Source organism: Grampus griseus, assembly GCF_964374135.1.
Source record: "Grampus griseus genome assembly, chromosome: 17".
NCBI classification, from domain to species: domain Eukaryota; kingdom Metazoa; phylum Chordata; class Mammalia; order Artiodactyla; family Delphinidae; genus Grampus; species Grampus griseus.
Genome location: NC_139011.1, coordinates 79,198,571 through 79,215,747, shown reverse-complemented (window position 1 = coordinate 79,215,747; position 17,177 = coordinate 79,198,571). Strand labels below are relative to the sequence as shown.

At 42.2% G+C, this 17,177-nt stretch overlaps 1 protein-coding gene across 4 annotated transcripts in view; it reads right to left on the bottom strand.

The window, feature by feature from the left end:
* The window catches only part of PCMTD1 (protein-L-isoaspartate (D-aspartate) O-methyltransferase domain containing 1), a 60,594-nt gene that overhangs the window by 16,943 nt on the left and 26,474 nt on the right, over positions 1–17,177 (bottom strand). Inside the window, exons 2-3 of one of the 4 annotated variants that reach the window (XM_082675186.1) lie at positions 16,728–17,157; positions 4,032–4,134 (exon numbers count right to left, since the gene is read on the bottom strand). The exons of 1 other annotated variant lie outside the window; for it this stretch is intronic. In XM_082675186.1, the coding sequence (XP_082531312.1) occupies positions 4,032–4,134; positions 16,728–17,034 (410 nt within the window). In that variant the 5' untranslated portion in view covers positions 17,035–17,157. Of the gene's footprint in view, positions 1–4,031; positions 4,135–10,086; positions 10,619–16,727; positions 17,158–17,177 lie in introns of all 4 variants that reach the window. 2 more of the 4 variants (XM_082675187.1, XM_082675188.1) reach the window with 2 other exon arrangements.

Sequence of the window (17,177 nt, the reverse complement as noted above, 5' to 3'; positions counted from 1 at the left end):
TCCCCCATTCAAAGAGAATGAAAATCTTCAATTAGGCTACGCTGCACTCATGTGGCTAATGACAGTAGAGTATTTCCAAAATCAGGTACAGCTTCCTTGGAGGGGAGAGGAGACAGGACCTATTGTCTCACAGGGAATGGCACACCCCAAAGCATGCCCTCTAGGGAGCCAAGTCGGCTCCGTGTATACAGCGTATACAAACACATCAATGAAGCCGTAAATAAATGCTACACCAATTACCACTTACTTGCAAAGCACTTACAGGGTAAAGGTTTATAATTCACGCTCCTTTAACTGACTTACTCTTCCAAGTAAACACAGCTGGAGAGATTATTTTGCTTACTCTACCTGCACAAACACTGATTCAGATAACCTCACCTTCCCCAAACTTCTCCTTCGCTCACGAAAGCCACTGGGCTAAGATAGAAACGTCGCGGAGCGTGTGTGTGACGGGCAGAACAGGAGTCGGCAGACCACGGACAAGAGGCCAAATGCAGCCCGCACTTGTTTCTGTCAATGAAGTGGTACCAGAACTCCTCGCCCACCCCTCCACAGGGTGTCCCAGGAGGCCTCTGCACTGCAGTGGCACAGCTGAGCAGCTGCAACAGAGCCCACTTGGCCCAGGAAGCCAGATACATCCACTATCTGGTCCTTCGTCTGAAAAAGCTTGCCGGTGTTTTAGAGAACCTTTGAAATCAAATGTCAGTTCATTAGGGAATTTCGGTACGTGTGGGTATACCACAGGCAGAGCAAAGGAATAAACCACACAAGAGAACTCCCCCTTCCCTCCTATCTCCAAGTACAGTAAATTCAGGGTAGCCTCTCCAAATTATTTCATTTGCTGATACAGAACCAAGACATAGAAAGAAAGTTTAAAAGTATATACATTATACTAAGGATCTTTTTTCTGAAAGAAGAAATAGTACTTTCAAGACTCAGGAACCAAGCTTGCTTTATAAAGCACACACAGAAACATACATCTGTATATTGTTTTTTAAATATGTATCTTACATTACATAATCTAATGTTGAGTAGTTTACTGAATCTTTTCCCGCCTACTGTGTTTGGGAGTTCACTATGACCTCCAATAGATATACATAAGAAAACTTTAAAGATACAGTTTAAATCATAAGTGACATGACAATACTTTCGAAAAAGGAACTGATAAAAAAGATCCAAACCAACAGGATAAATAAGATTGGAAAAGTATTAGGTTTTAGCTTTCTACTGTCTTCGTGTTACACACAATCAAGGATAGCCTGGTACTAAGGAACAATACTAAGTACTAAGGAATACATAAATAGCAATTTGTTTTCCTGAGTTACTTGATATTTTATTAATTAAAACGTATTTTGATGACCCGTACACAATTAAATATAATAAAATTGCTTAGGAACGGAATTTTAAACATAACTTTCCAAAGCAAGGTTTTCAAATTTAAAAATTGAAAATAACTAGGAATATTATCAACAAACGCCAAGAAAAATCAAAGAAATCATCAAAACACAAGTAAGATAGGAAGAAAACTACTACATCTTCATCATTTCTATCACCAAAACCAAATGATGTTAAAGGAGCCCATTAAATGACTCAACTTTGATTACTTAACTTCCACCCAACTCACGACTTTGTGCAAAGCGAATCATTTCCCAGTACCTACCACCCCTCGTGCGTGCAAGACCCCTTTATAATCTGAAGCACGTAACCACTGTTTCCGGAGCGACTTGAAAACCAGAAGACATAACATTTCCAGAACTGTCTTTTTTTTTTCAGAATAGTTTATTAATATAAGAATCTGTTTTAAAAGTAAGTTGTAACACTTCAGAAACAACCATATCATAAAGTCTGATTAACTAAAGTAACAAGACCATTAAAAGTTATAAAGAAACATTTAGATCAGTCATATCACCATATTTGATGATTCACCATTTTATGGATAACAAACCTGTATAACACGGTAACAACAACACTCAAGAAATACAAGCCAAGGACATTTGATCATCTTACGATTACATGAAAACAATTTTAGAAAAAAAAATTTTAATTGAGACACTTAAATATATAAAACCTTCAAAATTATCTGTGTTATAGATTACTTAATATTTAAATTACATCAACACAGAAATACTTTAAAGAATTGACATATTTTACTGTTTGCCAGGACCATGCCCACTTGTCAGCAAGAAACTTGACTCCACAGATATTGTAAAGAGGTACTTCGATGATTCAAAGTTCTTCCTTGAGTTTGTTCTGCCTGATTAATGACCCAAAAGTGAATTATCTGTGCCTTTATGTGTTAACACCTGAACTATATTATCTAATATATAGCAGTTCTTAAGATAGACCTTAAACATTTGCTTTTAGTGATATTACTATCATATTTTCCAAGTTTACTTGTATTCAAAAGGTCTTATGTGTATGTTAAGTTTCAACATCAAAACAAATACTTAGAACAACAGAAATTCAATAAATTCAACAAAGTTCCATAGTTCTAATAACCAATATAAAAACTAGCCATGCCCATATCTTAAGCACTTACCATACCACTAATTATAAGACAGACGGAAATGATGAAGACACAAAAGGATACTAACATTGAAACTCAATTTCTTATCAAATAACTTGAACTCAAAACTATTTTATTTCTGTCAAATAGTATGTTACTCTTGGAAACAGAATACGATTCCACACGGTAAGCATTTGAAAAATGATTCAAAAACATGAATTAAATGTTAACTCTTTATAAATAAGATAAGGAACTGTGTTCAGCAAACTGCTGCAGAAAATTCAAGGGACTTGCTCAGATCCACTGGCTTGATCACAGAACAAAGCCAAAGCCGTACCCAGTCACACTCCCTCCTGCACTGCGGACTCTGCGGCACCTCGGTTTTCTGTTCTTCAACCCACCAAGTGCCACTTGCCAGGGGACACATACAAACTGGCCATGGCAAAGGGGACGGAAAGAAAAGGGCCAGGGAAGGAAGGGGAGGAGGGGCAGAGAAGGGAGGAGAGGGGGGAAGACGCTCCAGGAGACCCTCAAATGCCCTCCTGCTTCCTTCTTAGCGCTGTCCCCCAGGCCTGAACCCTAGGAACAGCCCTCAGCTCAGAACCCACCCCCAGCCCAGGTCCCCACCTCCAAGCAAGGCCAGGCCAGGCCAGGCCAGAGCTGAGTGAGGCCCACTCCCAACAAGCTGGGTTGGAACCCTGGACCAAAGCTCTGCTATACAGTAAAGGGACTAGGTTCTAAGCTTGATTCCTATCCGTTTTAGGCCTTTCTCTCTTTGAAAATATGACTAGTTGAGAGAGATAAACGCCCTCCAAATTTTCCAGTTTCACAGGAGTTCACGGACTTCAGCAGAAGCAGCCTTTGCCCCACAGTACTACCACTGCTGAACTTTAGGGACATCACACAGCAAACAGACTTCCTTGCCCACGCAAGGGCCAACGCCTGTGCAGTATTTCTTCTAAGGGAAAGTAGGAGTTCAAAACAATGGTTCTATAAGCAAATTTCTCAAACACAGCCCTCACAGGATATATCAATATACTTCGATGATAATTTCCTCTGGCTATATTACTAAGTAACTTCATGTTTTTAAGAAAGTCCTCCATATTCTAACAGGTATCACTCTTATGCTACAAACAAAGAGGGCAGACTATTAAATTACTATCCCAAAGGTGTGAACACAGTTCCCAAAAAGTATTCTAATGCCAAGCACATCTTTACATTCTATCTTCAGGAAAGGTACTTGTATGATGTTTAATGAATGGAACATTACCCTACTAATAAAGTGACAGTAGCATATAATTAAAACATAGAAGTTATTTATTTGTAATTCACTATATACGTACACAGAATAAAAATCACAGCAGTTTTCTAACTTAATTTTTTCTCTCATTTTATACCACACTGATTGTTGCTGCACTCAACTGACAACCCAGGATCAGTAAACTAACAGTAGTGAGGAACAGACATGTCAACGCGTCTACTTATCAAGTGCTTTCGAAGCAGAACTATAGGTGTGAATACTTACTTATCAAAGCTATCACTATTTTTGATGAAGCTCTCCAGCTTTTCCTTGGCATACTCCACCACATCTGAATGAAGCTCAATCCCATGATTTATTCCAAAAGGACCTGCAATTGTAGCAGCAGCATTTATAAAAAATATTAAGAATGTCTTTATAGAGCTCTTTTAATTTCTGCTCATTTATCTATCACAGGAGCATTTAAAGAGGGCTTGAAATATGTCTCTGCTAGCCACAGATTTAAAAGCTATATGGAAACCTATTTACACCGCTTTAAAAAAAAATAAGTCACAAAGAGTTCTCTCCAGGGTGTAGCTTATCTGTCAGGACAATACTGCCAAAGAGATAATCATATTTCTATATGAAGTTTAAGTTAATTACCCTTAGCTTCTCCTTTACCATTTGTTAAGAATTTGGTAATTCTCAAACGTCTGCATCCACGGGCTGACACAGGTATGACAGAAGCCTCGCACAGCACCCCCCGACCCAGTGAATGCTACTTCCAGGGCTGAGACCACACCCTCTGCCTCTGGAGCTCCCACTGTCCAGGGGAGTGTGGCGCCGGGCGGAGCTGGTTTGACTCTCCTGTTCCCGCCCACTTTACACCGCTTACTTGGCATTTCTTTTTGCACACAGCCAAGGATGAGTGACAGTCCAGGAACGAGGTACAGGGCAATGATCTAGGGACTGCTCCTTCCCCCACCCTGCTACTGGCCGAGAATGTGACCAACAGGATTCCCATTTCCTAAGGCTACTGTGCCTTGTGCCTGCCCCACGACCCCACGACAGTAACACACTGTTCTGAGCTAGTCATCTCATTCGTCCCAAACTTCTGAGACTGAGCCAATCAGGTTTTCCATTCTACGTTTTTGTTATATTCCTGTCTTACTTTGAGATTGGTCTCTCAGGAAAAAGTGTGTGTGTGTGTCATTTTCTGTATCTGGTATGTATCTTAGGAACTACTTAACTGGATGTGCCCCCTTCTGAATGCCATTAAAAATACAACATATACTGGAGTTCTACCGACCTCTAAGAACTTTAAAATAACAAAAAAATCAGTCCTCAATTAACATTTTTGAATGTACAGGGGGGCACATGAAAATACTGGTTTGTAATCTAGGAATTACCTAACTATAAAAATTAAACCAAAATGTTCAGATACTATCTTCAGGTCAAAAGCAGATAAACCTACTATATTTCTATTGCATTTGATTAATTTTTAAAAAAACTGATTCTATTTGGAAAATGTATTCAGATTAAAAAAGGATTAGATAAAAAGGTCCATCTGACCACAACACTTACAGCACTACCTTCCTTTGAAATGCTTTATACTTTTTTAAATAAGTTATTCTGATCAATGAAATCTTAAATGTTTTGCTTCTCATTTTTTGTTTCCTTACTGTCAAACCATTAGTCTTCATCTGCTAACTGGGACACCCATCCAATATCTTTTAAGATCTCTTGTAATTCCTTAATATTACCAAAGACAAATTGCCAAAAACTAGAATTTCCTTTTTCAAAAAATAAACGAAAATGGCACAAAAAAAATAAACTTAGAGAAGTACACGTAGTAACGTCACTTTTTAATTTAGTATTGAATCTGACTATTCTGAAAACTTGAATTTCCGTAAGGAAACAAAAAAGGCTAGGAAACACTGAGTAAAGTTTTCCTCATTTAAAAAAACTCAAATTACACTACAGTTACTTAACATTATATACATAGTAAGGAAAATATTGCTCTAGGAAATGAATCTAATTTTCCTTCTACCCTTTTAAGGTAATCCACTGAACGTAAAACATAACGGAGACTTTTTTCATTTTAGGAATCTAGTTATACTCATCAACCATCTGGAAAACAAAATGAGGGCTGTATGGATGAGAGGTCAATAAAAAAAGGTCACTATTGCTGGGGCTGAAGCTTCCAATAGGTCCGAACGGATAAACACTATAATAAAGGCAGCAAGTAGAGAATGTAGAAATCAAGGCTTCTGCTCAATATTTCAGACTGCCTTAGTAACAGAGGGCGTCTGAACTTAAGAGCTCTAAGTCAAAAGGGACTACGTAGGCTGTTTGTCACTTAAGACACCACTGGTCTCATTTTCCTTTTCTTGCTTTCTGCTTATACAATATCTAAAAGCAAAGTGGCACCTTTTGGAAATAAGGTTCAAAGTTTGTTAAGAAAATTTCTTAACGTTGTTTTTCACATCACCCTGACACAAAATAAAGACAATTTCATTAACATACAATGGATTTGTTTGATAGTATCATAAACACACATGTACGATATACTATCATTAATTTCTAGTACAAACACCATTCATGATTTTTTAACAGGTGGAATTGCTTAATTTTAAAATATCATGGAGATATATCTTTAATTATCACTAATAAACTGAACAGTAATTAACATGTTGAAAAAAATAAATTGAAAAGAATGCATTAATAGAAGGCAGAACTTAAATGGCAATGTCACCAGTATCTCATTTATTTAGAATGTGATATACAACTAGAACACATCAAGCATATGATAAAATTGCAGCGCGATGCTCTTTATTACAACTCATTTGACACCTGTTATTAAATAGAATGGAAGAATAAAACACAGAAAACTAAAAAAGCATACACAGCTGCTTCTAGGGAAGGGGACTAAGATGCCTGGGGTGGGAAGGAGGCATTCTCACCATTACACTCTATTGTCTGAAGTGTGTCTTAACACATGCATGTATAACTTTTTCGATCAAAAAATAATGAGCTTAGTCAAAGAGATTTAAAAAAAAAGTACAAGATTTTCAAATAAATAAGTAATGTACAATAATTCTAATAGAAAGGTATAAACTGTTGCTGGAGAAAACTGAAATGGCATCCAAAAGACGAGAGCTTAAGACTCCCTATCACCATCTAACAGATGAAATGTTAATTTGACTGTGCTGAACAGATGCCAGTGTTATTTTGTATGTGCCAATGTGAAGAGATTTTTCTATGAAATAATAAAAGCTTAACTTTTGTCATATAAATTCTTAAAAAACCAAAGTACTGACAGTTGACCACTATCTTTAATTGCTAAATACTAAAGAGAAAACAGAAACTTACACAGAAGTCAAAGTTTATTAAGACAAATACAGGTATTAGAAAAACATAGGTATCCTATATTAGAAATTATTTTTAAGGCTGGCAAAAGTCCATTTATTAAGAGCAATAATATAACAAAATTCCTATATAACAAAAAAATCTAAAGACTGTTTTTCTTTTGTAGTATTTGGACCTAAACCAGCTTATTTATCATCTTCCAGTTAGTCAATAATGAGAGCTTATACATAAAGGTCGCTGATTATTAGGTCTAGGTATCAAGTGTCTAGCAACACCTCCACTTCTTACCTACATGGCTGCTGGCCCTGTGTGACACCCAGCACCCCCACGCCCCCTCTGAAGCACTGAGCGTGGTGTGCAGGCCCGGGCACCTGAGAGCTGCACAGCGCCCAGGACGCCCGGTGTCCTCCGTGCTGTGCGGAGAGCTAATCCGTGGAACAGCCACAAGCAAAAAGCACCTCACAGTGCACAGCACATAACCAGAGGAGCTCTGAAGATGAACAAGGCGCAGTCCGTGTGAGACCGAAGCACTGCAGGGTGCTGAGAAACCGGGTGGATTAAGGCCAGTGCCTTCATTTCCAATCCTGGCTCCTGCTACAGCTGGATCATCAGACCAGTCACTTACCATGTGAGGTCTTTCCTACTGTATGGAATGGGTCTGTGGGAAAATCATGTAAATTATGTAGAAGTCTTTCACACACCATAAAGTACAAGATGGGTACAAATCACTAGAAATTATAACATGCTCTCCCCTTGAATACAGAACTGATTAACTGTAGAAGCAAAACTGCAGCTTATAGGTGGTTCTCTACCCTGACTCCATGTTAGAATAACCTGTGAATCTTAAAATCAAATTTCAAAGTCGATTAAATTTAATTTGATTTAAACTGTAAACAGGGGGAGGGAATCTCTCAGGGTGAGGCCCAGGCTCTGCAGGTGACCCTAACAAGGCAGCTTGGGTTGAGCACCCTAGCTACACCCTCCTAATTATTGCCATGCCCATCTAAATGATTTTTTAAATCTCTTTGGACTATTCAAATCTGTGCTCTCGTTGCTAAAATGATAATCAAGAGTTAATAACTACAAATAAAAGCATCGGGATAAAACTAAATATTTACCACAAGAGGGAGTAGGTGAATCAGTTATTCGGTTTCCATGAAATTAGCATAAAGTTTCTCAGTGAGAATTAAAAGTCACCCTTCAGTATTGGGGCGGTGGGGGGGGGGGCGTTGGTTCCAGGACCACCCCCTGCAAATACCAAGATCTGTGCAACTCAAGTCCCTCATATAAATGGTAGTAACCGCATGCACCCTGCACATCTGTACATCCTCCCCTAATCATCTTGACTACTTGTAATACCCAATACATAAATGCTACATATAGGAAATACAGCGTAAATGCTATGTATATAGTTGCCGGCACGTGACAAATTCAAGTTCTGCTTTTAGGGACTTGCTGGACTTTTCCCGCCCAATATCTTGATGCACGGTGGATGAATCCATAGGTGCAGAACCCGTGGATACAGAGGACCAACTGTATATGTAAAAACACCTTTAAACAAGTTACAATGATATTTTATTACTAACTCTAGTTGAATAAAGTAGGCATCTTTGGGAAGATTTACAAGTAACTTTAGAAGAATTCAGAGATGGTACAGGTGAAAAGCAGACAAGAATAGGTTTAATTCTTTCTTTCCGTGAACACCCTGGGGTATAACGCCAAGAAACAAAACAGTGCAAAGGTAGATGAAGAAAAGGGAAGAAAAAATGAGATCAGCAAAAGATTAAGTAACCGATAACCAGGTAAGAGAAACTGATCGAATGCACTTCCACTTACGATACAAATATTTTCTTATGGTTCTCCGCCTTATTATATCACGTTACCAAAGCATGTTAACAAAAGACACTGTCAAACATTTACTGAATCTTGCCACGTTAAGCTTAAAATTCTTTAGCTAGTGGGACATACCTAAGACTGGAGACTTGTTCTCTGCTCTCTAGGTTTGGGAAAGGCCGCGTGAAGCAAGCCTTGGAATTTACCAGAACGTTCCAGTCCCTCAGGCTTCTCTCAGCTTATGGATATAAGTACTGTTTTCTTTTACTACAGGTGAATCTTAAAAATATGTTTACACGAAATCTGAAAGTGTCGGTTTAAACAGTTACGGAGCATGGCCCCAAGATCCTAAGTAAACTATGTCTAAAATGTCCACATATCAAGAACACATGTCACCATCAGCTGCTTCAGGTATTTCCACCCAGTGGGCTGATAATACCCAAGTCTAACGTGGCCAGAGTAGTTTACGACCATCTCTCACACGCCTACACCAGACACTACGCCAAAGCAGTCAGTAAACTGAGGAGTGTGTGCAACTGTGACAGAACAGGACATGGTTTACAAGGTAACGTGAACAGCTGTAGGTCTTGATCCAACTGTTCACGCACTCACTTTCCACGGAAGCCATTTCATCAGCCCTTTTGTTGTACTGCATATTCACCTGTGAAGACACTCCAGGGCCAGTGCAGTGACCAAGTCACATCAATACTCAATAAAAATTCCTGAACTAAATGAAGAACAGCCAATAAATCTGACCCAACGCTTCTATTGCTAGTTCAGAAGCGACGTGCACGATTTCAAGGGTGTGGGATGTGTCTTCTGCACTGCTGTATCCTCAGCAGCGGGCTCAATGGCATGTATAATAAATACTCTTTGGGAGAATGATAAAGTACATAAACTTAGCTACCATCCCAAATTTAAAAGGTTCACAAGGAAGACTGAGGCAAGTGATATATATACAAAGCATAAAAATGTGTATTTGTCACGTCTTCATGTGTCAAATCTATTTTATCACAGAATGAGGCATTGTACAGAAGTAAATCTTACAGAAAAGTATATGTCATTGAAAATAAATTTCTTACTAATTTTAGCTGTTTGCTAGAAATCTTCTAAAATGCAATACAGACTTTCCTTTATGTACCTAGGAAAGGTCTTCTGCTTTCAAGTCAACTGCCACCCTCTAAGCATCCTGCGAGTCTGTGCCGAAGCGGAGGTGTCCCCAGGGCTCCATGCGCTGACTGCTCTTCAGGTGGGAAGATGAGACAAAGCGAGGAGACAGGTGAGGGGCCTGGTGGTTCTTTCAGGTTTCTAACCCTGTGAACAGACTGCCTATCCCGCAAGATAAAAGTTAAGGACAGAGAAGAGAGACTGCTGTTCAGGCCCTGCCTTGAGTAATTTTTGTAGGAAAAAGTACCTTTCACCAAAATGCAAACACAGGAGGTATAAGCCACTTGAGCTGCTCTGTCTTGTGTGGGCGAGGGTAAGGAAGGGCAACTTGAGCTGGAGACAGGCTGAACTTGGGAATCTCGTGCACACTGAAGAAGAGGCGTGCAGTAAGCACCGCATAATCAAGTATCCAGCTTGTTGGCCAGCTTGGAGGATGCGGAGTGTCCAGAGCTCAGCAGACAGACCTGGTGCTGGAAACCTGGGAATCCTCTGCCTGGGGAGGTGACCTGAAGACAGAAGGAAGAGCCACCCTTCACCATAGGCTGAAGCCAAAGAAGCTTCCACAAAAGGACAGAGGAAGTGTATGTAAAGGCAACGCAAAGAGCAGCAGAATCCGGGGGAAGATTCTTTGCACCAAAGGTGAGGGAGGCTGGACGGGCTGAGGCTGCAGGAGCTCCCGCACAGACGACGTGAAGGCAGCTTCCAGGAGCAGCCCTGCGACACAGGTGAGCCCCTGACGCGGGTGCTCAGTCCGGCACCCAGCTCAGCCTAGAGGAGACTGCCAGGGAGAGACACGGCGTGGGCGCCAGCTCCAGAGGGAGTCGCCGGGAGACGGAGATTCACAAGTCATTTCACACAGAGACACAAATTCAGAGAGGGTGAGGAGTGTTCTGGAGTACACAGTCAGCACACGGTGTCTGTGGTCGTTTATGTTCTGTAAAGTCCAGAAAATACTTACGAAGCAAATGCTACACCACGGCTACTAGGGAAATACGCACACAGACACATACATACGTACCTCACAGAGATAATAACGTTCGGTCCTAAAAACTCACCCTGGTGGAGTCTATTTTCTCTATTTTGCACAAGAAGCGAGCTTCAGGAGAAAGGGGCCCAGCACCCAAGCTGCTCGCACCGCACTGTGACTCGATCCTCTGGCCGCCGCTCTGAGACGCTGAAACCAGGAGCAGAACCGTCCCTCGACCCAGGCCAGCTGGGGCCACGCCCCCAGAGCGGCTCCCACCACCACCACCCCGCCCCCGCCGGCACCCGCACATGTGCGCCAATGACAGATACTGACATCAGGGTTACAGACGCATTTCAGCAAGTCGGCAAATTCGCAAATACGGTTCAACTGGTTTTGGTGCATGGACGATCCAGGCTGGGGAGCGTTAAGCCTGAAGGTAAAAACTCAGGATGCAAAGTGACCCACCTGAGACTTTTCACAGCACCGAGGGAAGTGCCTTTCAACCTCGAAGAAGAGCTTGAAGAAATATAACCAGAAGAAATTACTATGAAAACTTGGTAAAATTTCTACAGCTTGCACTGTTCCCTAAAACTGTATTTTTATTACTATTAGCTGCCCTGTAATAATCAGCAGTAACACCCATAAACACAGAATCATCTGGGGACTTCCACAGGAGCAGCAATGAAGGAGATGGCTGTCAGTAATGACTTCCGCTCCACAACCAGAAGTGAGGGGAAAACCCCAAGAAAACAATAATGGTAGCAACTCAATGCAGGGCATATGGGCAGAAAAAAGATGCACGGGAGCCCAACCAGGGCTAAGAAGTAACGGTGTAAAGGAGCTTAACTGATCTCAGAAAATGGTAGTGGCCTAAACGCAAGGGTTCTTTTCAAAACAGATTTGCTCAGAGCCCAAAATAAAGCCCATACCAAGGACAGTCTTTGTAATTCTTAAAAAGAAAAAAAAAATAATAATCTCCTAAAAAAGAAGAAGTAGGGTAGAAATATAGAGGGAAAACTGAGGTTTGGCTTAATGCAGAGAAGAAGAGAAGAGAATCTACCTTAGAGAGAACCCTGGAAACGTGCAGAATGGGTTTTGTCTCACCAAAAAAGATGGGGGAGATGAGGCAGAAGACCACTCTGGATCTCCCTCATTCTCAGGCCTGAAGTGAGCCATGGGGGTTTTCTAAAAGGGGTGCTTAAAAAGATATGAAACGATTATTTGAAAATCCTATTTCTGATAAAGGGCTTGTACCTAAAATATATAAAGAACACTTACAACTCAATAATAAGTACAGCAACAACTTAATTTAAAAATGGAGAAAAGATCTGAATAGACATTTCACCAAAGAAAATAGAGGAATAACCAAAAAGCACAGGAACAGATACTCCACATCATTAGGCATCAGGGAAGTGCAAGCTAAAACCACAAGATACCACTTTATACCCACTAAGATGGCTATTAAAGAAAAAAAAAAAAAACCATCAGTGCAGCTATGGAGAAACTAGAACCTCGTGTACTGTTGGTGGGAATATAAAATGGTGCAAGCCACTCCAGAAAACAGTTCGGCAAGTTCTTAGAAAGTTAAACATAAACTCCCCATACAGCCCAGCAATTTCACTCCTAGGAACCCACCCAGGAGAAATGAAACTGGAGGTCTCCACCAAGATCTGTACATGAATGTTCACATCAGCATCATTCAAAATCAGCGTTAACTGGTGAAAGGACAAACAAAATGTGGCACACCCACACGACAGAGGATTACTCAGCCACCGGAAGGAATGGACCACTGACACACGCTACAGCACAGATGAACCCTGAAAATGTAACGGTCAAGGACAGAAACCATACACAAAAGATCACAGACTGCATGACTCCACTGACATGAAAGGTACAGAAAAGGCAAACCTACAGAGACAGAAAGTAGCTAAGTGGCTGCCAGGGGCTGGGGTAGGGGATCTTTATGTGTGCTGGAAGTGCTCTCAAACTGGATTATGGTCATGTTTGTACAACTCTGCTAACAGACTTAAACTCCCTGACTTGTACAGTTAAAATGGGTGAACTTTATGGCATGTAAATTAGAACTTCATCCAAGTGAGGAAGAGGGCTAAAGTGAGAGAGAAAACATGAATGTCTGAGGTCAAAGGCAATGTCAGTGTAGCTGAATAAGTAAGTACCACTTAATGTCCTGTGGTAGAGAAAGAGCACAGAGACCAAACATGACGGCCACGCACAGCTTGACCAGCCCCCTGGGAGGCGAGGGCATTTAGGTACACTGGCGGTGCTCTTCCCATCAGACACGCAAGCCTGCCCACCGTGTGACCTGTAGGAACTAAGGCTGCAGAGCTGAGGCAGCGGCGTACGCAGTGCTGGGTGATTCTGGCAGTCTCTCCACAGTCACGTCTGCTAACTCAGGACCTAGGCAAGAGACTGAGAAAGTCATTCAGCCCGAGGTTACAGGTTTTATAAGCAACACCTAAGTTTTATATTATGGGTTACGTAAGGGGTGAATCCCTCAGCACAAAGGACCAGAATGGAGACGAAGCGTCTCCACCTGAACCAGAAAGATGATCAGAGTAACGTGCCTGCGTGGTTCTGATATTTAATGAGGACACACGAGAGACCTCTTTCCCGCACCCTATTCAATGGGCTTCCCTGGAGAAGACAGCACTGAAAGGAGGGTCAATTAAGGACTAGATTCTGTGTGGAAACCCTTTGCTCCAGGAAGACTCCTAAGGAGAAGAGAGCGGAACAAGAATTTATCTTCAACTGGGAACGAAACAAGTTGTCAGAAGGAGGCATGATTTAGAACCTGGAGCAGTCCATTTCCTCAGTGCGCGGCAAAACTAAATTCCATTTATGAGTAACTGCTCCAAATGTGGAATCACAGACACTTCCTGCAGCCAGGATCACCCTAACCTCTCACTGAACGAGAGCTCTCAGGACTGCAGCCCACCCTCTCCAGGGGAGATCCCTCAAGGGGCCTCGTCAGACGCGCTGCCCTCCCGGTGCGGCCCAGAGCCTCCGGATCACACGGAGCGTGTCCTCGGGCGAGGAGTGCTGCCCACAGGGAGCACGCGCCGCCCGTCTCGGGACTGGAGAGCAGGGCTGAGGGCCAGGGTGCTAGAGCAGTGCAGCTAGGAGACAGCTTCTGCTGCTACGGCCACTGCGAAGCACTGGGCCAAGCCCGACGCACGGCTCTCAGATTATTACAGGCAACACGGAAGCAGCCCCCCGTGGAGCTGGTTCTAAGTGATTTTTACGGATGTATCCCCCTCCTTGACTTTAATTAAATGCTCGAGAAACACAAACCAAAAAAGGGGAGCAGGAGGAAAAAAGATTAGCTTCCTCAGAAGCTAGAGAGATCCAAGGTTTATTAACTGTAATCACAGTCTTACAGACCCCGCTCTCTCTGCCTTTCCTTTTTTAAAATGTCTTTATCTTTCTCATCAAATGAATTATTTACCAGCAAAAGGAGAGGTATTCTATCTTGGTCTTGACTGCAGGACCACACACAGACAAACGCTGGAATACTGTCCAGTCAGCGCGGTCACACATGTGACTGAAGACTCGCGACCTCCTGGAGCCTGCTAACAGGAGGAAGCGGCATCACTGTGGGTCACTCAAACCAGGGTCTGTTTCCCCACAATGCCCGCGGGTATAGAGGAGAAAGCATTCAAGATATGATGACGTTTGCAGTCGGCCTTCAAATGCATCTGGCCCCAGTCATCTAATTTCTTGGAGACAAGTACTAAGGAATGGAGTTTAGGAGGGTGACCTCACTGCTGGTAAGGCAGCTAGTTAGGACCCCTGCTCTCCCCCCACCAGGCCTTTGGCTAAACTGCCCTCCCTCAGCAGGAGCCAGCTGACCGGCTAGAAGAGTGAAGGGCAGAACAACAGGTGCTTGGACGTGGAGTGAGGCCTGGACTTGAGCCTTAAGCAGCCACAGCTAGTCAAGAAATGCACTGGCTCAAGGAAGGCAGCTCCTGCTTTGGAAAAGCAGCTCTCCCTACTCCCCCTCCGCTAAGTTCCTTTGATTTGGAGACCGTCTCAAACCCTAGAGATTCCTTTTTCAAAGAGGCGCTAATGACACAAGTGCTAGGTTTCTGGGATTCCCAACCTGATGAAAAATTGCTATCTCAGGATCAGCAGAGCACCAAATTCAAATGTAAGCTGCTAAATTTCTTTCTTGGAAGAAATTAATAATGTTACCGTTTTTGACCAGTTATTATGTATCGGGAACTGACTCAGCTGTGGGATGAAAGGGCTTTTTTTTTTTTTAAAGTGAAATGATTGCAGGTTCCACGACTAGGAGAGCAAGTATGGAGCTAGTCAGTGTTTAGGAAAGGGGAACTTTAGGCCTGAAAATGCCTAAAGTCGTACGATGTGAACACATAATTTACCGTGCAGACTGGGACACTTTGGGAAAGAAAAGGACATCATTAATATTGATGCTAGGATAACCAGGAAAAACCAGGACTGCCTCAGCGCACCAGGACCTCCTAGAGTACAGCCATTTCTCTATTTAAAATCCTTCCATGATCCCCATCACTGTAGAGTAGTCTGTAAACCAGTCTCATCCCTATAACGTGGGCACACACCCAACCACGGCACACAGCACACGGGATGAGAACCGTGCATCTTCCTGTCTCTCCACTCCCGCCAGTCTGCAACCCAAGGGCAAGAGTCCGTGTTATGGGCCTGACGCTCTACTTTAATGCTTGTCACACAGCAGTTCTCAGTATACTAAGCGGCTCAGTGACACTCGTGATTGTTCATCCTCCATCCAACATCACAATGTCTCAGAGCAGACGCTCCTGCGTGCATGCTTTGTCCACCCGCCTTCTCAATCCCCCAGCTGTCATTTCCTAGCTACGTGACCCTAGGCGAGTTACTGAACCTCTGTGCCTCGGTTTGCTCACCGACATACGCAGGAATCATGACAATACATACTTCACAGGGTTACTGGGAGCATAAATGAGTTACTGTATGTCAAGTGCTTTCAGCAATGCCTAGCCCTCGTAGTAAGCACCCAGTAAGCTTCTTGAAGGCAGAGACATTTGTCCCTTTTGATCACTGCTGCATACTCGCTCCAGAAATAAGGCCTGGCAGAGAGACACTCAACGAGATGGCTGAAACTTAATGACATACACACTTCTCTCCCCGGTCCTGTGCTTTGCCCCACAGTGCCACACCCTCCATACCCCACAGACTCCTGCACCCTAACAAGAGCACAGCACCATCCCCTTCACCATGGGGCACTGCCTGATAGCCATCAAACTCTCTATGCCAGCTGTCAGGATGCCAGCTGTCAGGACACTTTACCTGAAGTAGATTACATGATACTCCTGAGTTTCCCACCTTCCGACTGTTCAATTCTAAGTACAGACAATGGCTGGGGGTTCAAAAACAGTTCCAAGAACTTTTTAAGCCTAGGACTGAACGCAAAGCTAACTATCAGGGTCAGGGCTGAAAATAAGGCAAGATTACTACTATGACCTTGTGTTTCCACACTTAAGGAAGGTAACTACTTTTAGAATATACATTCAAACATACATTGTACACAAAGTTACAAACCCTATAAATCATAAACAGTAATACAAACTCAGCTTACTTTTTAAAATAGAATTTTACAAAAATTAAATTACCTAAAATTAAGCCCACCATTGTACTTAAATATCCGGTTCCACTTCCCAGGTTAAGAAAAGACAATCCTGGTTGAAGTTTCAACGCTTCCATAACTTCTGAATAAATGCAAGGTGCTGACAAGTGTATGTTGCCATGCTTCCAGGCTAAGTCTTTGTAAGCATTGTCTCGGTAGCCTTCCAAATAGTAATCTCCGCGATCAATCGCTCTGAAGGCTTGCTCCACTCTTTCAGTGCGGATATACTGAGCTTCTTTTAAGTTATCAATTAAGTCATCATTATCTTCCCCAGCACTCACAGCTCCTCCCATGATAGTATTCAAATCAAACCATAAATTTTAAAATGTAATAAAATTAGCAGAAATGGCTTCCAATAATGTAGTGTGGTTTGTTTTCCTTTAATATTGCACTTGATTTCCAAAAATAAATTAATCCTGAAAGGGAAGAATAAAAA